This window comes from Cupressus sempervirens, chromosome 3 (assembly GCF_028749045.1).
Source record: "Cupressus sempervirens isolate cs-2001-9-10 chromosome 3, ASM2874904v1, whole genome shotgun sequence".
Classification (NCBI taxonomy): Eukaryota; Viridiplantae; Streptophyta; class Pinopsida; order Cupressales; family Cupressaceae; genus Cupressus; species Cupressus sempervirens.
Window position 1 is genome coordinate 451652005 of NC_143120.1, and position 25803 is coordinate 451677807.

General features: G+C 34.9%; 2 protein-coding genes across 7 annotated transcripts in view; both read right to left on the reverse strand.

The window, feature by feature from the left end:
• Positions 1-25803, reverse strand: part of LOC149567022 (guanosine deaminase-like) — a 103966-nt gene that overhangs the window by 53038 nt on the left and 25125 nt on the right. For 2 of the 3 annotated variants that reach the window (XM_089820233.1, XM_089820234.1), the window contains exons 1-2: positions 11343-11777; positions 11189-11242 (exon numbers count right to left, since the gene is read on the reverse strand). The exons of the other annotated variant lie outside the window; for it this stretch is intronic. The gene's annotated coding sequence lies outside the window, so the exon portion shown is untranslated. Of the gene's footprint in view, positions 1-11188; positions 11243-11342; positions 11778-25803 lie in introns of those variants that run through there. 3 annotated transcript variants of the gene reach the window in all.
• The window catches only part of LOC149567024 (guanosine deaminase-like), a 33270-nt gene continuing 25196 nt past the window's right edge, over positions 17730-25803 (reverse strand). For all 4 annotated transcript variants that reach the window (XM_089820240.1, XM_089820238.1, XM_089820239.1 and 1 more), the window contains exons 4-5: positions 18341-18445; positions 17730-18202 (exon numbers count right to left, since the gene is read on the reverse strand). In XM_089820240.1, coding sequence (XP_089676366.1) covers positions 18023-18202; positions 18341-18445 — 285 coding nt within the window. In that variant the 3' untranslated portion in view covers positions 17730-18022. The remainder of the gene's footprint in view (positions 18203-18340; positions 18446-25803) is intronic.

Below are 25803 nucleotides of genomic sequence, written 5' to 3' on the forward strand. Positions count from 1 at the left end.
GGGTATGATTTAATCTGAAGGTAAGAAAATAAAGTAGAGACAAAATCCTTCAATTCAAAAGGTAAGAGCGAGCAGATTGTTGCTAATGACACCCCAAATGGGGCATTATCTTCGTGGAGGACGAAGTGTGAATATTATGCCCCCGCCTCAGGTAACTGCAGCAGCACCGACATCCTTCATGGCAATACCTACTCTTGCTCCTAGGCTACCCTATTGGGACGGTCCTTTGAAAATGGACATAGACAAGACACATGTTGTCGAAAAGGTATGTATGTTCTTTTTTATGTACATAATTATATTCATTTTCTCTATTTGTCCCTTTGACTTGATCTTTATTTGCCTTCCAGTTTCTAGGTGATGCGGAAATTATTTCTACTAAGGAAGTCGTCAAGAGGTGAAATGTTCTGAATCAACTAGAACAGGCTATGTTCATTCTTTTTCTTGTCAGTTTCCAATTCTTTAAAATTTGTAATGATGTGAATTGTATAAACCCTTCCACTTGTTTTGTTAGGACCTTAATTTATTGGTTACTACTGTATGCACCCCAAAAAGGTCGGCTAGACTATGGGCCCCCATTAATTCAATTTATCAAATTATCAAATTTCTTGAATCAATGGTTTGCAATATTTTATTAAATCAATTTCATTGATCAAATTCGATTATTTCATTTCTAATGTTGATCATTTTATCCTAAGTCTTATTTAATTAAAAAAAAATCTCCCTTTTAATTAAATAAAATAAATCTTCATTTAATTAAAAGAAAACCTCTCTTTTAATTAAATAATTGATCCACATTTAATTAATTAAGAGAAAAACTCCTCTTTTAATTTAATTAAATATTTCTTATTTAATTAAAAGAACTTGCTCCCTTTTAATTAAATAAATTAAACCCACTAGAAAAAAGAAATAAATAAAATAAATATTTTATTTATTTTCTCTACACTTAAATGCACATATCTGTAAGTGGGACTTATCTTTATCCTCTTTCCACTTTCTTCTCAACCACTCTTCTTTTCTCGTTGGTGGAATTTTGTCTCACATGGATCAAACTCTATTATCCCATATTGGTTGTGGGAAGCCTCTCACCTCCATATTTTTCTTTATAAGGGAGAGCCCTCTCCTCATTTTGGACATCCGTAATTCATCCACAATATATCCACAATTTATTCACAATTCATCCACAAATCATCCGCAATTCAACCACAAAGCATCCACAGTTCATTCACAATTTATCCACAATCATCCACAATTCATCCACAATTACACTATTGTTGTGCTACAGGTTTGGAGAGCAATTTTTGAAGGAGTTTGAGCATCAAAGCTTTTTGTGGAGAACTTCTATCTTCTTGTCTTATTCTCTCATGCATCCATGGCTTCCATCATGAGGTTTCATCATTGCATTTGCATATTATCTTAGTCATATTTATTTTCATAGATTAGTATTGCATTGTTATTAGATTTCCTTTCTTGCATTGTTTGTGCATTGTTATCATTTAGATTAGTTTGGATTTTCATTTGCATGCATATTTTTTATCATTGAATCTCTTGTTTCATGGTGTACTTGCATGGGCACAAACTAGGTCAAACTGAGGGCCTCCATTACAAACCCTTGCACTCCATGAATAGAGAGCTATGAGCCGCCATTCAAGACCTCATTCTTGAGTAATCTTGGATATAATGACTGTTAGAAGTGTGCCCACATTTTAGGCATACAACTACAAACTACATTTTAAGCAAGAAAATGATGAATTCATGGAAAGTACAAAAACTATAGCCCTCAAATTATTGTTGTAGCAACCACACTAAAATAATAATTAAACCAAAAATGCTCACTCACTTGAAAGATAGGGTCTGACATATCTATCACAAGTATATGTAGACTAGGAAACAATGACAATAAATACAATTAAAATGAAAACAACAAGTATGAAATAATTGGTAAGAATTTTGAATTGGTAAGAATTTTGAACCTTGGAATCTCTAAACAACCAAACACTTTCATCTTTAAATATTATGAAGCTTGTTGATTCCTAAGAGGATTAGGCCTCAATAAGGGTAGTTGGGAAGTTTCATAGGAGTGGGACCATATTTAAATTGAACATGAAGCGTGTTCATTCCTAAGAGGATTAGGCCTAATAAGGGCAGTTGGGAAGTTTCATACGAATGGGACCTTTTGTGCCCTGTAGAATGACCTTCGAGATTTTAGAAGCCAACACATCATATTTCGATGGGAGGAAAGGGAAAAGAATGTTTCATGAACAAACTAAGAAATGGGGGGGGATTTTCCATCAAATATTTAATGACACTTTTAGGAATTCAATAGATAATATTATAGTACTCTGAGCCTTCTTGGTCAGAGACTTCAACCCTTATGGGAGGGAATTTTCCAATACAAATCTTTTATGGCACTTTTAGGAATTCAATAGATAATATTCATAGTACTCTGAGCATTCTTGGTCAGAGACTTCAACCCTTATATGACAAACATGATGTACCACATACCTTTCGTTCTTGATGAAGAGAAAATAATCTATGAAGTAAGTGGTTAATAAAATGTAATGTACTGATCTTAGCCATGGAAAGCATGTAGAGGGGTCTAAATAAAGGTAGAAGCTTTCTAAAGGTTGCATGGCTCTCTGTAAAGGCATGATATAGGGAGGCTATTTCTGAAGGGAGTCCAAAAAAGAGACCTAAGAATGTCTCTCTATTTTAGACATAAATAGTTCCTATAAGAGATTGATGAGAGCACAACTACCCTTGGGGTCCTATCCTTCTGAGAAGCAGGCTATAAATGATACAATTCATCTCCTATGTTAGATAAAAACGGAAGAGTTAAAGAGTTGCATGATCCATTCCTTCTTAGGATAGGTAGAAGATAAAGAGATTGACATGAATAAATTGTACTACACATAAAAGAAATCAGCACGAAACACACTCTGATTAACTGAAGAAGAAAGGCTATACAAGCACAGTCTTTGTATTTCATCAATAGTAAACATACTAAGGCTGGAAATTAATCTATAGGCTACAAATTCTATTAAATACATCTTAAGTTGATAAACTATGGTGTTGAGCTAGAAATTGAAGAATCCAAACTGCTATGAATTAATCCTTTGAATCCTTAGAGTTTCAAAACTCTAAGATCTAAAATAAAGTCTCGATTATTTAAGTCCCCTATTTTTGGGTTATTGTCAGGGTATCTGCGTTACTCAAACCCAGCAAATTCAAATGGATTAGGAGAGGTTAAATGAATAAGGCAACCTCCCTTAAATGAAATAATCATATGCTAATTGCAACTTTACAACATTAAATATCCAAGTTTTACTGCTTTCTGCACTACACATAAAAAACAACTTTACAATTTAAATTGTTGATGAAGAGAAAAAAGGGTTGCATGATTGTGGAATTCAATTATTTTTAGTATTGTCAGGATCGACAAGATGAGAAGTAACCATTGCAGGCGGGAAGAGTATGCAAGGAAAATGTTCCTTCCCTCTTCATTCTCTTAGGAGTTGCTCTGCATGTTGCGCTTTTACTGTTGATCTCCATTCTTCTACTGTTTTGTGGGCTATCAACATTTTCTTCAATAATTTATCTTCTAAACTTGATCTTATCTTTTCCATTTTCACCTGCCACACACCACAAATTATGACTTGTAGAGGATTAGGGTTTAAAATGGTGTAGTACCCATTTGTAGATGGTTGTGAATGAGCTCTTGTTCAAGTGAAAAATGGATGTTACTACGAATCTCTATATAGAGAAATCTAATACATTTGGATTCTTTTGCGAGTGGGGGTAAGGCTTCGTCTGCCCCTCATTCGGCCTCTGTGTCTCCTACTCCTTGTCCAGGGTCTCTTGGTTCTGGATGTAGGTCTTTTGCAGACGTGGCTGCTTTTGAAGCCAGTTTACATGGTGCTTCCATTTCATTTGGTCCCTCTCACATTTCGCCTATAAGTGCTTTAAAGCCTATTAGGGTTTCTTTAGATCCAGAATCAGTTGAAGACATTTTCCATATGGTAGAAGACCTTTCTTCTCTTGCTGCCATTTTTCGCTTCCGCGGCTATTGGCCCTCTCTTGCTGATCTACATGGCTAGATCTCCAAGAACTGGATGCCACTTATAGATAATAAAGCCCACATCTTCCCGTGTGCTAAAGTTTTTTTTATAGTTAAGTTTCAAAGTACCAATGACAGAAAGATTATTTTGTGTCACAATAATTTTTCTTGGCAGGGCAGGTTTCCACTCATGGCCAAACCATGGCACATGGATTTCGATCCTCTCTCGGAATTCTTTAATAAGTTCCCTATATGGGTCCGCCTCCCTAATCTTCCATTACATCTTTAGCAAGATTTGGTTTTTGAAACTATTGGGAATGCTATTGGGGATTTCTTATATGTGGATGCTGACACTTCGGGTATTCTCCATTCGACCTGTGCTCGCTTTCTTGTAGACTTGGATGTCTCTAAGGGCCTTCCTGAGGTGATTTGCTTGGATTCCCCGAGGGGTTCTTGGACACAATTGTTGGATTATGAGGGTATCCCTTTTCGTTGCCGAAAATGCCAGTTGACGGGTCATATTGTTGCTTGTTGTGATGCTGGGAAATCCAAATCTAGGCGACCACCTTCTTGGTGGTCAAAGGCCTCCTCTGAGCACTATACGGTGAAACATTCCTCAGTTGCTCCTGAGGATTCTAAAGCCGAGGCTAGCTTCGAGCCAATGGTTATGGTGGATGCTCTGGTGGATCATTCCTTGGATGCTTCTAAGGATTCTGTGGCTAAGGATTGCATTCATTCCAAGCCGGTGGTGGAGGTGGCTTTGGTCTCTACCCCTGGTTCGGATGTCCCTCCTAGGGGTCAGACGTCATCTGATTCTCTCACGGAGGTTGTTGCGGCTTCTGCATCCCCTGGGTTCCTCGAGTCTTTGTCTTTTGAGGCTTGGGTTGCTGAGGCTGCGAAGTTTGAGGACGGTTGGATTGCGGTTAAACGAAAGAAGTCTAATGCTTCTGCCCCCCCTTTAGATAGGGTCCTTTGGTCGGGTAAGGGAAAATTCATATCAAAAGGAAAATCTTCTATTTCCTTATGATGACTGGTTTTTTGTGTGGGTGAACTGGTTGCTTTACTGGTTCGTTGGATACTAGTATGGGAGGTTTTTTAGGTTGTTGTTCTAGTCTGTTGACTTTCCAGGTTCCGATATTTGTTTTGGTTGATTCTTCTGGTCACATCTATTGGTCTTAGGTCCCTATATAACCTAATTTAGTTGTTTTGCTAGTTTCAGGTCCTTTTTTAACCTAGTTGTGCTTAATGGTCTATCTTTCTATTTGATGTAAAGGGTTTCAGGGCCCCTTCAAAACCTGATTTTAACTTAATCTAAAACAGAGTATGATGCTTTTATTCCTTATTCCATCTATTATGTCATCAATGCACAGTGGAATAGGTAGTCATTGTTATGTTCATGGAAGTGGGCACATATGCTTAAAACTATGCCAACCATGGAATACTAATGCTCAAAGTTTGAGTAATATAAATAAATTGAAAAAAGAATGCACAATTTTACCTTGAGTTTGCTTGATTCAGATCCGACTTTGGCACTCTAGAGTTTTACCCAAGCTTCAATTCTTGCTTTTTCTTGTTGGTACCTAGTTTGGAGTTAATTGTTTAAAGAATTCTCAAGCTCTTTAATGTCCATAAGTCATTCATGAAAATGAAAATCTATTTAATCCAAACAATAAATACCTGTATTCTAACTCAAAACTATACGATTGAATTTCATAAAACTGGTGGACTTTGAAAGTCTAGGCTCTGGACACAACCTCAATCATTCAGAAATCCCAATATTTGAAAAGAACATGTTGGAGATTGTTACCCAAAATTATTAATCTGCCTGACTATTGGGAAACCTAGATGTTTCTATGGATTATATATTATTCTTTCTAAGTTAATGTTTATGGTAAGTTGCCACAGATAGATAAGCAAATAGGCAAATGATCAGTGTGTGGACCATACTAGAAAATTTTCATTGCACATTCAACTATATTATCAGGCTTTGGTGGTGGCCCAAACAACACACATCTAAGAAGCATATCTAGGCATTATATTAATCATAGAGCAACTAACAGACGAGATCAGTTAAAATATTGTACAGCCAAAATGCACTCCGTTTCATAAGGATTTGCAAGAATGCAACATGAATTCGCAGCCTACCTCAGCAGGTGGATTCGAATCGTGACAAAGATGCTTACTTTGGCAGCGTGAAAATCCATGGCGTCCTTGATAGGGCTTCAAAAATATATTGACAAAGCTGAATTGAATCTCAAACATGGAGAATTACTCCAGGGACTTGAAGATCTAGGAGTTGGAGATGGACAAGGAGAAGAGCCCAGAATTTTCTCCTGCGAAGGCTACTGGTTCTAAAGTGCAAGCCACTCCGAGAGTATGAGTAAGAAGTAGTTGCCATCCCCACACTTTCCCAATTTATAGAAGACTTTTGCGGACAATTTGTGGACACGTGGCCTTCCTTGTGGCTATGAAGTAGCTTACTCTACAGTTGGGTTGCTTAGTCACTAGAGAGGCAGGTTCATGCCAGCAGTGAAGGTGAGGAAATTCCAACAACTGTCTTGGATTGTTACTATTGGAATTTTCTACTATCTACAACAGCAATAGAGTAAACAACAGCACCCATTTATCCACTGGCATCAACGTGGTCAAATCAACCGGATGAAATTATCAAAGTAATTTCTTGAAAATACACAATGGCATTTTTTGTGATAGTCAATGCCATAATGGCATTGCCAATGATAAGCAAGTCTCCAATGAATGAATAATTAAAGTATTGTAAAAAATTTTGCATATAAATTGTAGACAACAAATCAATCTTTTACAAATCTCCTATTGCCTGGTATTAAATCATATAAAAAAAATTGTCAGAAATGGTTTGTTTTCACCTACACTACAATCACACCGACATGGATGAAATATTCACCGACCGATGCACTTCAACCTGAACGCCTGTCCCGAACAATGTCTTCACAATATCACACAATGTTGTGGCAGACTTCATCGATTTTGTGGTTGCTTTGTGGAAATTCGTGTACGGGTGTAGAGGCCACCTCCAATTTTGCATTGTTATTGTTTGCTTGTGCCTTGTTGTTGCTCTCTAGACTGGTGTTGGAGATGGTAATGACATCATCTGGATCTTCTGACGCGATTACACGGCTAGATCATTGCACGTACAAAAGTAGATTAGGCCACTAAATGTAGTTCAATGTTTGAGGAAAGCATAATTACTGAGATGTTTTACTATCAAATGCTCCCAAGACGTACTCTAGAAAACCAAATTTTGACAACTGAATGTAGTTCAATGTTTGAGGAAAGCATAATTACTGAGATGTTTTACTATCAAATGCTCCCAAGACATACTCTAGAAAACTAGTTGTTGACAATAGCAGTCAACAATAAAAGTGGTAAAAGAGGATACCAGTGTGAGACGACGGACAAAATCTTATGGACATTGAGTGACAATACAGAAGTGAGGGCCATAGTGCATCAAGATGCGGCCTTGATAACATTTGACGTAAGAACAAGAGCTTATAACTATCTACACAAGACAAAATCAATGAGGAAGAGTCTTGATAGAATGATTTTCAATAGAGAAAAGAGTTAAACATTTGCCCAAGAAGATGTTATAAGGGAATATCAAAACAATGTTGTGGAGAATTAAAGATTAGTAACTAATAAATGAAAAAAGCGATGTTGAACCAAGGTAGTGCTAGAATTGTTGTTAGGCATGTCTTCCAAGCAAAGATGGAGATAGGACAGTCAAAGAGGAAAAGCAAGCAAAATACTAATATCTTACATAACATATACTCTCAAAAGCAATGACATGATAAACAAAGATCCAAATGATTGATAATCACGGATGCCAAAAATTTGGCCTTCTGCTAACCGTAGAATACCTAAGTGCGGACAAAGATATGATAGTTTTTATTGATCTCGTAGATAAAATCATAAACATTCATCCCAGAATTTACAATAGTCATATCCAAAGCAACTATTTACCATTTTCTTGAGCAAGCATAGAGAACAACAAATAATCAGCAAACAAGTCAAAAAGTTAAATTGAAAGATAGGGATTTGTGTTGATGATCCTATATAATATCGTAACTGGTTATGGATCAGTAGACAACATAAATGTGGATAAAATTGGAGTTATAAGAATCTAAAAAACAATCAGGAATGCTTGTGAATCTATACATCACAAAATTATCATGAATGGATTTCTTAAGCATGACTAAGTAAATTTTAAAGAATAGTATTTTTAATTTAGAAAAATCCTAAAATAATTTATGGTAATTAAGTATCAAAATAATATTGAAATTATATTTCCAAACAAGGACTGAAAGAGAATTGAGGGAGGATATGTGAGAAGATAACAATTTGATTAATTTCTAGCAATATCACGCACATCAATTTAAAATTGTAGTCCAGTAGATTCTTTCAAAGCATTTTTTTTTTTCTAGTGTTCTTAATCAAGATTAGATATCATGTGCTCCCTATATATGAATTATCATATAAAGAACTCAATGGAATTGGGGCTTAAAGTTTCTCGCCATGATGAAACAATTTGAACAGTTTGAACAACAATCTATTAGTAAGAAAAGCAAGCAAATCAAAATTGGAAGCACTCCTTATGAATAGTTCATTGCCAACTGTTTATAGGCAACAGAAATTGCCTCTTTCTGCTCCTTGTCATTTTTCAGGAAAAAAATTATTTTCTTCCATTAAATTATTGATTTATTGAAGATTAACTCAATTGAGTGATGGCAAATGGGACAGCATTTAATCTTTTCAATCGTCTTCTACACATTGAGATGCTTTACATCTCCTTTGTTTTGTCGGAAATGGAAACTTACTCCATCTTGCCATATTGTGTTGTCCTAGACACCTCAAAAAATATCTAGAGTAGGATTTTTATTATTTCTTAGGAGTGAGATCGTCATTTCCAATTGTTTATAGGCAACAGAAATTGCTTCTTTCTGTTCCTTGTCATTTTTTCAGGAAAAAAATATTTTCTTCCATTAAGTTATTGATTTGTTGAAGATTAACTTGATTGAGTGATGGCAAATGGGACACCATTTGATCTTTTGAATCATCTTCTACACATTGAGATGTTTTACATCTCCTCTATTTTGCCGGAAATGGAGACTTACTCCATCCTGCCATATTGTGTTGTCCTAGACACTTAAAAAAAATATCTAGAGTAGTATTTTTATTATTTCTTAGAGAGTAAGTTATAAGATCATAAATGGTTGCAGTGATTGATAGATAGTACTTTGAATAATATATAGTTACAATACAAAACTAAATCTGAATTGGAAGTTTATAAATGTGGTGTATAACTCTAACTTTTATAGCATTTTAATTTTCTTATTTGTGGAACATTGGCCTATGATGGATGAAGCTACGTTAGTTGGACTTCATATACTACAGCTTCAAGCTACTTGTGACTTGTCCTTATAATGGATCATTATAAGAACCCTTTTAAAAGGGGACTATTTATATAAATTGTGTAGAGAGTAATCTTTTCCAAGAGCCGACTTTTGTCAATTCGCAAGGTTGTGATATCTTTCTCAAGACCCTACTTTCATCAGTTCTCAAGATTCTGATAGATATCAAGACCCAAGTCCCGCACAACTTTCATCAATTTTCAAAGCACAAGGTTCCAATAATATTTGAGTCACCTATTTCTATCAAATAATCCACATATAGAGATATGACCAACAAAATGCTACTAGTTTAATTTGACTATGCCACATCAGTCTCACTGCAATTAGATTTGTTTGACCGCTTGGGTTGGAGTGCATTCTTTTATTACTTCCAGGAATTGCCTACTTCACTAAAGAAGAAGTGGGAATCAGTTTGCAGGTATTCACAAGGTCATATCAAAACAAGAGGTATTTTGACAACGTAATGTTATAAAGACATCGGTTCAAATTGATCTTATGTAATATTATTCATTATTGTGTTTTTTTATGATGGCAGAGTAGAGGCAGAATGTTTTCATTGGTCAATATTTTGTATGTAAGGATGCATTCGAGGAGTTTTACATCTCCTACAAATACAATGCAAAATCCCCATTTGATTGCATAAGTTTGCCTGAAGAAAGATGAAGTCAGGGTTAGAATTTGAGGAGTAATTTTCAGTGGCATATAATTTATATTAGATGAGTATAGCCTATCCTATTGTCGAAAAAATTGGAAGTTTTCAAACAGAAGGAGGTCTTCAACATTTAAAAATGACATATGCTAAGAAATAAAAACAAATGAGTGATTACACCTTCAGTCATAACATCTTACTATCAATCAATAACCAGAAGCAACCATCATGGAGAGAACAAAATGAGTGTAAGATGACATTAGTTGGGTTATTCTTATTATTTGTAAACGTGCTCCATGTGAATTCACATCCCCTACATCAAATTTACAATGGCATGTACATATTGAGCTACTTTTTTGCATTGATTGAAGAGCTCGACGTCATTAGCCTTTACTTCCATTATCTCTTGTAATCTCTTCTAATTGAGACTAGCTCTTACTCGATCAAGCGGTGAATGGGAATTTTGCATCCCTTTTACATTATTCATATAGAATCTTAAAATATTTCTTCCAGATAACATGTGCTAAATTGGTAGCTCTGGAGCACATAATTGCGATTCATGAAGAAGTAACAGTCATGTCACTTTCATCGGCATTCTGTCTACATGCTGTCATGAGAATCACATCAGAAATGTAATATTTTTCTCCATGTCTGGGCATACATGGTGGGGGATGACTGGGAATCTAGGCATTACGAAGGCTACCTACAAGGGCATCTATAAATGCTCCAGGGTAACGAATCTACAACCGATGGTCAGAAATAAATCATAGCCCTCATATTTTCATTATTTTGAATTGTTGAGAGCCAATCAATTCTTAAATAAACATAACAAAATATTACAAATTGGTATCTTTTGAGTCAAACATAACACCTGAATTTTCAAATTTTCTGAACACAAAAAATTTCAATGTCAATCTTCAGATTTTAAATGTCAAACCAAGAGTCCATTTTTTCAACTCAAATTTACAAGGCAACAATTGAAACTGCTTTAAATAAATAGAACCTATAGTGGGTATATGTCAAAGACAAGAAAATTACCAAAATGGATGAATAGAACGCCAAGCCGTTGTTGTCTGCCTCTTTTACGTATACCTAGTTGTTGTAGGAAGCAAAACAAAATAATCTAAGAAAGGTTATCGAGAAGCAGTAAGCATATAAATAGAATGGAAAACAACCAGTAGAGGAAGAATACCTATTTAATTCATAGAATACGAGTGATCCTTATACGAACCCCTCAAGCGCCAAATTTATAGGAAACCTGGGCAGTCGAACTGCGGTGGTTGGAGAGACGGTGCGCTCCAACTGTTATCCCATCGATTGACTCGTGGCCTTCTGCTTGGCTACATAGCAGTTGCATAGCATTTTATGCTCCCCTAAGGTGTTCGATCACACGTAGAGCAGGACAGTGGCAAGCTAGTGCCACTGGCGAAGCTCGGGAAATCCCAACAACCTTGAGGAAGCAGGTGCATGAGGAAATGCCAATCGACAATTAAAAAAATCTAAACTTTTTCAGAGTTGGAGAGGAATTTGTAGTAACAAGCATGCAAAGAGCAGTTACAGTGTGAAACACGCAAACAAGAATTTGTAGAGACAAGGCGTGGAAAGAAGCATTCCTTGGGAAAGACGATGAGATGCTTTCGAACTATAAAAGAACTCTTCCCTCATTTTTTTGGGAGAGAAGAACACACAAAAGCTTTGTTTAATATTGACGTAATGTTGTCATATTAGATTTAGATTTAGTTTATAATGTTTTAATATTTTGTATTTAATCTTTTTTGTTTTAGATATAATTTATAATATTAGTTTAGAATTTATTTTAGATTTAATTTATAATATTTTTATAGATGCAATCTTATTTACTTTATAATATTTTAGTTTTATAGTTTAACATTTAGTTTATAATATCTTAGTTTAAGTTTATAATATATTTTTATGGATGACAATGTCTTTATATTTTCTAGTATTTTAAGATATTACATTTTTTTTAAAAATTTATTTTATTTAAATATTATTTTTAAAGTCTTAACTTAAAAATAGTGTTAAGCTTTTAATATTTTTATTTTAAAATATTATTTTCATATATGGATAACAATGTTGCTATATCTTTGCTTTCATTTCATTATGAGAGGAGAACCATTCTGGCACATTCAAGCGAAGCGGCACATTACATAAACTATATAAGTGTTGGTTAGGGAGCTACGCTCCTTCCTCAAGTAAGTGTTGCCTACAATTCTATAGCAGCTTTCCCATGATTCTCTCTATAGTTGGAAAAGACTTACGGCACCGGCATGCACCCCGGCTTCGTCCTTGAGTCCTGTCGTTCATGCTACCCAATTCTCTCGATGCTGGTAACTAGAAATCTCCTCTTAGAGCATTCATACAATAGGGTTCGGCGTGAAACTCAACAAGGATCGATCTACACCAACCGCACATTGAGGTAAGGGTCTAATATTTCAATATATTAGATTTAGTATTTAAATATTACCATATTGTTCTTAAATAATTTAATTTTTTATTTTAATAAAATAGGACTACTAATGTTTGAAATAAACTTTAATAGATGGAAGATAATGCCACCATATTAATTAACTTTTCAATATATTAAATTTGAGCATTAATTTACCAATATTTTTATATAAATGGCAACATGGTCATATTTTTCAATATTTAATTAATTGATCTTAAATATTGTTTATAATAATTTTACAACTAAAGTTATTTTTCATTAGTGATTTAGATACTTGATTAGATTTAAATATTAGATTTTGTTTATATTTTAATAATCTAATTTAAATCTTCTTACAAAGCTAACGAAAATTGATTTGAATATTAGATTTAATTCTTCAATTTAAATAATTTGATTTTGTCTATATTTTGATAGTTTGGTTTAAATGTTAGATTTAGTTTTAATTTGACAAAGCTGCAATATTATTCAACATTTGAATAAATTAATATTAAATATTTTTTATATTAATGTTGAAGCATTGGATTGTGATTAAAGGGATGTCATTGTTAATAGATTTGTTTCACCTCTTAGTAGGGAAGAGTTCTTTGAAATAGATTTCTCAAATAGTCATTCTCTAAAACCGTATTCACATGCTAAACTTACATCTAAGGCAAGAATGGACAAAAGGACAATGGAGAGCAAAACAATGGAATTGAAGAGTTCATTATTACCTTTTGATTTGAGATCTTGTACCCAAAAGAGGGATCACATGTTTTTGGGTATCATCGCTTGCTCGCTCACTTGCATGTACACTCAATTTACATAGTAATGAAATTCTTATGTTTTTAGACTATATTAGGCTATATGTGTGAAGTCTATTTGTTACTATTTCATTCTTTAATAGTAGCTATGGTGAGAGCAAGATTGGACTTTGAATCAAATGAGGAAATAAGAATATTGAAGAGAGTGCCATGAATATCAATAAGAACAAATGGCATAAAGTCAAAGAGAACAACTAGAGAATAAGATGCAATTAAGTTGATAGACAAAGGTTTGGTACAAGAAGGGAAGAAGTAACAATGGGACAATTGAAAATTGAAAATCAAGATGAAACAATAATGTAATTGATTGTTCTCCTACATTTTATGCAAATCTTCGTCAATGATTGTTAATCAATAAGTTAGTAAATAATTTTTGACAATTTTGTTTATTTTTTCTTCAATGTCTATCAATTATCAAATCACATCATATTGTGATACCCATATTTTGATTAATTAAAAATAATACACATATTCATGCATACTATTCTACTATAATTAACAAGTTTCAAATTCTCAATACAAAATGATCACCTCATTATTTTTTATCCATCATGCTTCTTAAAATAATTTTACTAGCATTTCATCATACTAAATTAACTAATATCTTATTCTAAATGTCTTCACTAAGATTACTTAATGACATGACCTCTTTTTCCTCTTCCTCTTCTTTTTTGTTTGCATCTCACTTAATCTTACCCCATAAGATTAGATATTGCAAGTAATGGTGAATTTGAGAATATTGTGTATTTGTTCTCAACAAATGGTAATGTACATAATCATAACACAAGGATGTTGTATTCTTATCATATTGTGTATCAATATTTAAAATCATCTGTTGTGATAACTATATTTTTATTTTTTAAATTTTTTTTAAAAAAGTCACTTGCATTCATACATGTTATTCCACTCCTTAAAAGCTTACTTGCAACTCCAACCCTATTTCTAAATCTAACAACGACCATTTTTCTACCCTTAACCATTAACATATTGCTATTTGTAGCTCTAAATAATACACCCTAACACCAAATCTAATTTGACTACTCACCCTATTTGTCGTAGTAACCTTAACCCATATTCTAAACCTTATTGAAACTCTAATAGCAACCCTAGCCATATTACTAACCCGAACTCTAAGTTACAATCATTAACATAATACTACTCCAAAGTTTTAACCATTCATCCTAATCGTAATCATAACACTACTATTGACCCTAGGTGAAATACTAAAGTTAATTATTGTACAACAATAATTGTAACCATAATCATAATAATAACTTTAACACTATCAAAGTAGTTACAAAATTTAACCTATATTTTACCTTAACACTAACCTTAACCATGACAATAACAATAACCATAAAAGGAGCACTAACCCTAATAATAACCTTAATCGTAACAATATCACCAACCATAATTATAATAGTAACACTAACACTAATAATAATCTTAGATGCAACCAAACCTCAAACACTAAAGTTAAATACTAAAATCGTTCATAAAATAATATTCCTAAGGTTAAACCCTAACCCTTTCTAATCATAACCATACTATTGACCCTAGGTAAAATACTGAACCTAACTCTTATAGAAACCCTCAACTTAACCATACTATAACACTAACCAGGTAACAAAACCTTAATCAAAAGATTGAACATAATTGATACTCTAACTCTAACATTCACCATAACCCTCCCACTACTCCTAAGTTTAAACCAATCATCCTAATCACAACCATAATTGTACCATTGACCCTAGGTTTAATGCTAAAGTTATTTATTGTATTAACCCAAATTCTAGCTATAGTAATAACACAAACACTATTTACATTGATGAACCTAATTGCTATGGAAACACTAACCTTTACCATAACCCTACCACTAACCTTAGTTGCAATAATAGAACTAACTATAACAATAATATTAATTGTAATATTAACCCTTACACAATTAAAAATCACACACACACACACACACACCACTTGAGTAATCCCTCTTTAGTTGCCTATTTTCATCAACCCTAACCCAAACACAAACCTTGCAAATTAATTAAAATAGATGCACTCGAGAATGATTACTTTCAATGTATTGTATATGGCACCGATGATTAGCTTGTACCTGTCGACTTAAAGCCTACTCAAGCTGAGTCCCCAACTTCCACCTAACACTGTGCGAGCATAAATAGACATAAATCAAGCTAAGTCTACTCGATTTAAAATTTTAACCCTTTGAATCAACCATTCTAATTTGATTTGTTTCACCTATCATCCTTTGGGTAAAATTGCTTGTTCTGATCACCATGATTGGACTTGGCATCTCTAAATCCCAATGTTGCATCACCCTTGTAATCCAACAATCCATTAGCTACAATGATTGTCTTGGGTAAAGATTGCACCTTATGTCGCCTAATTTCCTCTATGGCCCAAGGTTGCATGTTCTTCATGAAGAGGTAAAGCTTCTCAAAATTGTTGAATTTGGTGCATTCCAAGTCCAACACTCAAAATGCTCTCATACTCTTCAATTGTCCATGTATGCTTTAAGTGATTGAATTGTGCTCAAATGACCCAATCTGAGTTCCCAAGTTAGAACCAATCCTACAATGCTGCTTTCAACTCAATCAATGACTTTATTTGCAGACTTAAGTTGGGCAATTTGCACAATGACTCAACAAGATGATTTGCCTTGGCGACTTGAAAAGGCGATTGATGAACTGACTCAATTGGGTGATTCAAGGAAGTGTCTGTTTGGAATTTTGGATTAGTGTGTTGACTTGGGAGTTTTCATAATTCGGTTATACTATTAAAATCTTTATATGAAAACATGAATAAAATATGCTTATATACATTATAGAACTTAACATATAACATGTGTTAAATAGTTTAAATTAAGAACTAATGCAATAGTGAAAGTCAAACAAACAATCAAAACTCAAAAAATGATTTTATGAAACAATCAAGAGACAAGTTTCTGAAATTTAGAAACTCCCTATTTTCAAGATGGGTCAAATTATACTAGAAACATGTGGGCCTGTCCAACAATGTTATCTTCATTTTCAATCTTCATAAAAGCATATAGATTGAAGTCATTTCTTGATTGACCATCATTTGAATCACAAGCTAATAAGTGCCACTCCCACTATGTACACTAAGTTAAAAAAATCTTTTAAAACTAAAGTTTTTAACTCTTTTTTTTTTTTTTTTTAAGTTTAGCAGTGTGGTCGCAGGTGCAACGAGGAGTTCCCAGGAGTGACTATAGAGTGGTAAGGCCACTGTCATCATGGGAACTATACCCAAAATGGCTTTGTATGGGACTGGGACCTGAACACGGGTATGATGCCTCGCGACTTAGCCAAAACTGTCACAAGTTAATAAAATAACTAGCAATTATTGTATTTAGAAATTGGAAGCTTAGAATATGTAGTTATACCTATTCTTTTGTGTTTCAACATATTTTAGGAGATGAAACATGTTAAGAATGTTAGCGTTTAAGTATTGAAACATCTGCTTGGATATTTCGATTACTTCAGATAAATGTACACTGCCGATTAAACCCCAACATTATGGTGACAAACTATTGCTATCGAATGGTTTCCAATCTCAATCACACCAATTGAATTATCGGATGACATCCCGTGCATCATGTTATGTTTTACATTGTTATCGGGTCTTCTAAATACCGTGGCTTATATTGTATTTTGTTCCGGCTAACTAATCATTATGAACCGGTGTTAGTATATGTGCATATTGAGGCATCACCACGTAGGGTCATGCCCCTACTTGCTTGTGCTTCAATATGTATATATATTAATTCCAATCCTATATCTGCAGTTCATATCATAAAAAGTGGCATACAGATCTCAGATAAGTATAGGATACTATCACAATAAGAATATAGAAAATAAAGAGTCTGACATTATAAAAGGAAGACACCAGTCTGCTATATTATAGAAATCAGTCTGAAACTATTTGATAAGTCTCGACCAACTAAGATCTATTAAACTTTACAAAACGTTCTCACTGCACTGTTCTAATTGGATTGATCTTACAGCCTACATTTTTTAACTCTTTATTTTGCACTAAGTGACCAGTTATTTTTCACTGCCTGGGACCTTTAACCTAATCCTTCTCTTTTACGATTAATTGTATTTTTAATTGTATTTTGAGGAGTTATATAGACCTACTTCAGTCACTGATGGACTACAATATAATTTATCTGCGGGTGAGCAACAATTTATTCAGGGAATTCGTTCTTCTTGTCTAGTTTTGATGTGTTTAAGGAATTCAAATATTACCTGGGTTAATGTTAGAGAAACACATCGGCCATAAATGGGCTTTGCATTAGCCTTACAGATTCTATATTTCTGATTTCACCATTATGATAATGCAATGTTGTTTATAAGATCAGCTGTCTATTAGGATATAAACAGAGCTAACCATGTTTGGTGCATCTACTTATAGCATATGTTGAAGGAAAATCTGCTGCATGCTCCCAAACTCAAATCGAGACAGCAGTATGTATCTCGTAAGAATGAAGAAACACAACAAAGATTGTTGGACAAGGCAACGTCTCAATTTTTTTGTCATTTAAGAAAATAGTTGAGAACGATGATATTATTTTCTTGCCCTTGTATCTTCAAAAACTTTTTCAGCCATATCAGCGAGGCAACCATTTGCTTTATCAACTTCGATATTAGTTTTTTGGTAGAGGCCAGTGCCCCTCAAGGCATTCGAAATTGGAGCCTTAAGTCCAGCAGCAATTGCCGATTCTGAATTGGCACCATAAAACAAGCGCTGCATGCAGACAACCAAAATAATGGTCAATGGAACCAGAAACATGGACAGATACAGAATATAGGAAAAAATGAAGAAGCAGAAATACAAGGTACAAGGATATGCATGAAACACCATTTTTCAGTTTAAGTTGTATACCTTAAATTTTGTCAATTGAATAGCTCCGAAACACATTGAGCAGGGCTCGCAAGACGAATAAATCTCACAGTCTGAAAGGTGAGTGCGCTCAAGTTTTTTGCATGCCTAAACAGGTTAATGAGTAAGATGCATTTTTTCAGTAATCGAGGGAGAACTGAAGGCTGCCATCCATAAAAAACTGTCCACATATGGAATAACTTGACGAAAATGCTCATAGATTAGTATAATTGACACAGGTTAATATTAAGGTTAGAGACATAATAATTATGAACAGAATTCTGAAACAACTTAAATTTGTCACAAAATATGAAAAACTTACTCAAAATATCTGCTGCAATGAAAAGAGAAACTGAAATTGTAAATCGCTTTGGTCTACCCCTTCAAAAACCCACTCCTTCGTTCCCAAACTAGCATCGACATGATTAGACACCTAACACAACCAAAATCAATCAAACCTCCTGAAAACAGCAACAACAACTTGGACAGCCTACCTTCAAACGTGGTTCCATCTAGAAAATTCAGACTTGTCTAAAAGCCTCCAAAAACTCATAGAAAGTGGTTGCCTAAATACTTGGGCCTCTTCCATCCAATACCCACAAATAACCCTTGCAAAGCGCAACCCAAGTCTGTCCAAAACCTCTATTGATATAAACTTGCATCTAAAACTACCTTTGAGAATCTTTCTTTCTTGAAACCCCAAATCATCAAACCTTGTGAAAATCAATGTGTTTCCTAACTGAAAAAACCAAATCCAACTAGGATGGATATCCCACCACTTAAACCAGTCAAGTTGGAATAGGTTTTTGTCCTCAACAATACCAAGAACAACTTCCAATGTTCATTTCGACATCATCTCGTCATGTGTGCACAAAGCTGAATGCAAATATGAGAACCAAAATCCCATTATATAGATCTAGAGGGAAAAATTAGAGTGAATCTGAATATTCAAATATAAATTAGTAAATTACCTTGAAAAAGGCCCCCAAATTATTATGGTAAAATAATGAATGTGTTATTAAATAGAGATCATGAATGATCTATATATACAATATACAATAGGATGTTCTATAATGAATAGGAAAGAAGAAATAGAAACATTCTTGTGGAGTGAAAACGAATGAAAAAGAAAGTTTCCATAATGAATAGGAGTTTAAAGAAACATTACAAAAAGAGTGATCATTAGAAAAAGACGAAAGAGAGAGTAAATAGAAACTATCTAACATTGTACTACCCTCCCTTAATGATATATGATATATCTATCTTCACAAAACAGAAATTTGCATGTCCTCAAAAAGAGTAAAAGGTAGCCTTGGATTGATCAGAGAGGTCTACATGTTTTGCAATGTTGGTCTGTGTCTGGGTGTCACAACCCTTTTTAACTGATACTTTTATGTACATGTCTTTAATAATTGATGCCCTAGATGAAATTCACTATTTCAATAATGGTTTTGTACATGTGCCCTAAGTGGGAAATGATCTAATCTAAAAGTGGTTTTAGCCCTAAATTATTTTGATTATTACTAGACAGTGGTATAGCTTGTGCCCTAAGCAGAATATATGGACTAATCGTGGTTTTTGCAAATGGTGCCCTAAGTGGATTCCAGCTTCAGAATATAGGGAATAGAAAACTTAAATTCTCAAACTAATTTTATTTGATTGTCTTGATTTTAGTCAAGATCATTAATTAGACATATGGATGGAACCTAGTTTTAAATACCAATTTGCTCAAACATAGTATGTAATTTCATGATGAAGATCTGGATAATTAAAATGGTTTATCAATATTTAACCACTTGCTTTATTTGGATCCAAGAGAATGTGGGTCAAACCCAAAGGGGGAAAAGTTATAACCAGGAAAGGGGTTGTTGGATGATCAAGCTCAAGATAACCAAGGATGGTAAGAACTGACAAATAGTACCTAGATGACCACGGTGAATCAATCTCTAAGGGTGCACTATAACGCTACTCCTAGCAAATTTGTAACTCATCATTAAGACCCTTTTTCCTTGTCTAACCTTATCTCTTCTAATGGTCGCCACCGAGTTTAAACTTGGTCCAACCAAATCTAAGAAGACAAAATAACTATGGGAGTAAACACTTGATATATATACTTGGATATAGGAATAATAAGTTTACACTTAATGAATACCTCCTATATTTACTCCATTTTCTAACTCAGCTTAAATATCATTAACCTTATAATGTTGTCATTAACCAAATCAGGCTTCATGCACGATTCTTCACTCCATCGAATTCTTTCCTTATTAACTTGGTTCCCGCTCACGTTCAAGCTATACTATAATTTATTTATCGGAATTTCATTTTTTCAAAAGTTATTCCGTATTATTATTGCACTCCACCCTTGGTACATGAATTGAGACCCAATCAAATTCTGAAATCATTTACACTTCCATCATCGAAATTATCGCACAGTGTTTGGATAACCTCAAAGAAAACTTGGAAATATTTGGGAAAAAGTTCTAATGTTGAAGGCACATAGTATTTCAAAAGATGGTGTATCTATAGGGGTTGGAAGATGCTGTATCTATAGGGGCCAACCTGATAATCCAACAGCAGCAAGTGGAGAGCATTAAGTTAGGGTGGCGAAGGCGTTAATTATTAAAATAACCTTCATGTTTCTTTTAATGCTCACTATTGTATCTTTTTATGCCAGAGAGCCAAGAACTTTCAAATGGTTGATCCTAGGTTTGCGACTAGACCAGGCTTCCTCAGGAGTCTTATGATTAAATGCAAGGGTGGATGACCGGTTAAGAAGGTAGACAGCTCTGGATATTGCTTCTGCCCAATATTTTTTGGGAACATTTCTATGTTCTACCATAGCCCTAGCCATTTCTGCGATGGTATGGTTTCGACGCTCTACAACACCATTTTGCTGAGGGGTGTGAGGTGTGGTGCACTGACGTCTAATGCCATGAGTAGTACAGAAGGCAGAGAAAGCAAAAGAACAGAATTCCCCACCATTATCGGTTCTAAGAGTACGGATGGAGGAACCAGACTCTTTTTCTACTAGAGCTTTAAACTGCTGAAATACAAGAAAAGCATTTGATTTTTGCTTAAGAAAATATACCCACATTTTGCGACTGAAATCATCCACAAAGAGTAAAAAATACCTGTTCCCAGTAATAGAAGGAGTATTCATAGGACCACATACATCAGCATGGACCAGCTGGAGTACTTTGGATGCCTACCATGATTCACCATTCTTAAATGGTGTCCTATGTTGCTTCCCTGCTTGGCAAGCTCCGCAAACGTGATGGTTTTGGGTCTGAATATTAGGTAGGCCATGGACTAAATTATCCCGAGCAAGTTGTGCTAGATATTGAATGTTCAGATGACCGTATCGCTGATGCTAGAGATATATGCAGAGGCCAAAGGAATTCCAGAATGGGAACAAGCAATGGATGCTGAGCTTCAAAGTCTTCAAAAGAACCACACCTGGGTTCTTTCAGATCTCCCTCCTGGGAAGAAACCCATTAACTGTAAATGGGTCTATAAGGTCAAATACCATGCAGATGGTACCTTGGACAAATACAAAGCCAGACTTGTTGCTTGAGGATTCACCCAATGCGAAGGCATTGATTATGAGGAGACATTTGCTCCGATAGCCAAGATGAGCACTATTCGCATTCTTCTTGCAATTGCAGCTCAGTATGGTTGGAAAGTTCATCAGATGGATGTGAAGAGCGCCTTTCTCAATGGTGAATTACAGGAAGAAGTTTACATGACGCAACACCCAAGTTTTAAGGTTGCCGGTTCAGAACACAAAGTATGTAGACTCCAAAAGGCCCCCTATGGTCTTAAACAGGCCCCTAGGGCTTGGTACATAAAGATTGATCATTACTTGGTTGCTCAAGGATTTCAGCGTAGTCCATCAGACAATAATTTGTTTATTAAACACTCTGGTAATGATATTCTTTTTCTTGTTCTCTATGTGGATGATTTGATCATTACTGGAAATTCAGAACATTTGATTTCAGAAATCAAACAGGATCTATGCAGAACTTTTGATATGACAGATCTCGGATTGCTTCATTATTGTTTAGGTATTGAGGTTTGGCAGACTGACAACAGTATTTTTTTGTCTCAGTCCAAGTATGCCAGAAGTTTGCTTGATAGGTTTCGAATGTAGGATTGCAAATCTGCCTCCACTCCTATGGAGACTGGTTTGAAATTGTCCACACAATCTGTTTCTCCTCTTGTAGATGAAACACTCTTTAGGTAGCGAGTAGGTAGTCTCATCTACCTTACTACTACTAGACCTGATTTTAGTTTTGCAGTCAACTTCATCTCACAGTTCATGACAAACCCCAAGACTGATCATTGGATTGCAACGAAACGTGTGTTACACTATGTACATGGTACTTCAAATTATGGTCTTCTTTACACAAGGAGTACTACTCCTCAACTCAGTGGATTCGCCGATTCCGATTGGGCCGGCTCAGTTGATGACAAGAAATCTACTTCTGGCTATGTGTATAGTATCGGATCTGCAGCAGTTACTTGGACCAGTAAGAAGCAACAGGCACATGCACTCTCCTCTACAGAAGCAAAATATAGAGGAGTTGTCAAGGCAGCTTGTGAAGCAGTTTGGCTCCGGCAGATGCTTGTAGATATGCATATTTCTCAAGCAGGTCCGACTTCTTTGTTTTCAGACAATTAGGGCGTACTCAAACTTGCCAAGAACCCAGTGTTTCATGAACGAACCAAGCACATAGAGCTTCATTGCCATTACATCCGAAAATTAGTAGAAGATGGATCTATTCAGTTATGCTATGTCCCTACCTCTGAGCAATCAGCAGATATTTTCACAAAACCCCTTGGTCCTGACAAGTTTGTTAAATTTAGGGAATCTATTGGTGTAGTAAATAGATTGAGCATTAAGGGGGGGGTATTAAAATAACCTTCATGTTTTTTTTTAATGCTCACTATTGTATCTTATTATATCTCTGTAAATATTAGAATGTTTCTAATATTTAGGTGTAGTCTAGAATAGAATGTTTCTATTCTATTTGTTTCTAATATTTAGGTGTAGTCTAGAATAGAATGTTTCTATTCTATTCGACTCTCCTCTTTGTCTATATAGATCAGTTTGATCTCTGATTAATTCATTCAAGATTTCCGCCATTTACATTTGTAACATTAATAGAAAATGCCTTCTCTTTCACTTTAGATAGGACACAAAAACACAAGGGTGCAGTGGGGAAACTAATCCTTGGAGCATCAAGAAAGCGGCAATAGCTCACCTGTTGGGAGATTGGAAGTCTTTGGATAGGATTGTTAGGAAGGAAGAAAGCTAAAAGCTTCAATAAAGACTACACAATACCAAGCAAGTAAATCCGATTGCCATTGAATTGTTGATTATTGATCAATAAGTATCTGTTTTCTTTACCATCTGCAAAGGAATCACTGAACTTTAATTAGTAGTATCACATTATCAAATGCGTCTTCTCTTCTTCTGGTTAAACATAGGTGAATTCTTGTTCTACTTAATATGAACATCCTTTCCACATTATGAAATAGGAAATCATTCAAATGTCAAGTAGGGAGCTTAAATGTATTCTTTCCTCGTCTCTTCTTACAACGGTAGATTGGTTTTAACTATGCTAGCAAATAGTAGCATTGCTAGCAACTCAAGAGGAGTTGCTCCTTAACTACAAACGGTATAGTTGAATCCGTAGAACTGCAGACACAAGCCCGATAACTCCACAAAACAACTTCAGTTTTAATGCGAACTTTACAGGTCAACCACAAAGAGAAAAACAGACATTACTGGTTATTGTGCTAAATTATTCAGACGTTTGACTTCCACCATTTGTTGATTTCCTAATAATCATCTAGACCTTGCAAAAAAACTAGAAAAGAGAACTAGATAAGTGTTCAAGAAGAAGAGCCAGCCATTCCAAGATTGGACGGTAATCAAGAAAAAGATTAACTACACCATGACTTTTAAAGATTAGTAGAACAATCTGCAACAACTAGTCAACAACTCACAGGATTGAGCTCAACTAAATCAACTGCACCTTCTCTTAATCTGAAGTAGACAAGAAATAACATTTAGTACATGCTAGTAAAATGGACTAATCTTTGATCATTCTAATGATAACATTTCTCTTGGTGGAGCCTTTAGAAGATAACTACTTCACACACAGTGAAACCAGATAGTGTAACCCGAACTCACAAAAGAATTGGAACTCAAGAGGTTAAGATGTGAAAACCTTCAGATTACTTCCTCAGGAGAGAGAAAGGTCTAAAAATTTAGAACAAGCAGGAAGGTGAGATGATGACTCCCGATTATTAAAGAAAAATCCTAGGCCACGATACAAGATATTGGAAGTCACAATAGAGTCACTGGATACATTCTTGATAGGCATCGAACTAGAGTGGCAAAATGCTACGGGTTCGACCAATCGCACTATAGGTGGCTCTACACCGGATTCTCAAGAAACTTGACTTGATCATCCACCATCCCTTGTGGATGGTTGGGTCTACTTTGGATATCGAAGCAGCCTAAGGGGATCGAATATGATCAATGGTTGGGTGGTTAAACTCCCCAATGATACCTTTTCCACAGAACAAGATACAAGCCAAAGACTTTGGGTACATTGATCTTGCAGGTTTCCTCCTTATCAACTCAGCCACTTTGCACATTATGTGAGTACTCTTTTTTATTTTGCTACAAGTTACTTTCTAGATTTAATTAAAAATATATATTTAATTTGAAAAGATGTATTTCGCCCTTACATGATAGATCAAGTAACTCTTTTCCTTTTTAAAAGAAGTAAATTTGGTAGATGTTGGTCTATTTCAAATATTTGTTCTTATAAGTATAGATTTAGTATAGTGAATATTATGCCATGTTCTTCATTAAAAAATAATAAAATTGTTCACCTCAACTCAATAATTTAAACAAGTTCATTTTATCTTAAACATGTAAACTTAGTGAACTTTTGTTCTTAACTTTTAGTATGTTATATTGGGATCCAGCTTGCTTCTGCAGATCAAAAGCAATGCGAGCCTTGCATTCTTGCATCATGTGACCAATTTTGTGGCAGTAGTTGCACCGGATTTGCTTCTTCTTGGAGCTATTTTGAGACTGAGCACAAGATTGAGATGAGCCATTATCCTTATCAATGGATTGGGCTGAAAACGCTTGTTCAAGAGGACGAAGGAGCACTGCTACTAAACTATTGTTTCCAACAATTCTACTACAGAAGTTTGGTACACAAATCTGAGAACTTCTAGTCAACATTAGTTGCAATAATATTGAGCGTCTCAATAAAGTGCTCATAGAACGATGATAGGCTTTTCAGAGTAATGACCACCATGCCCTCTTCCTCCATTTTACAACCAATGGCCTCAAGCTGATCCTTGATGTCCTTAATCTTCAAAGTATGGTCTTGTAAGGACATATGATCATCCATAATCATTGAGAATAGCTAGTG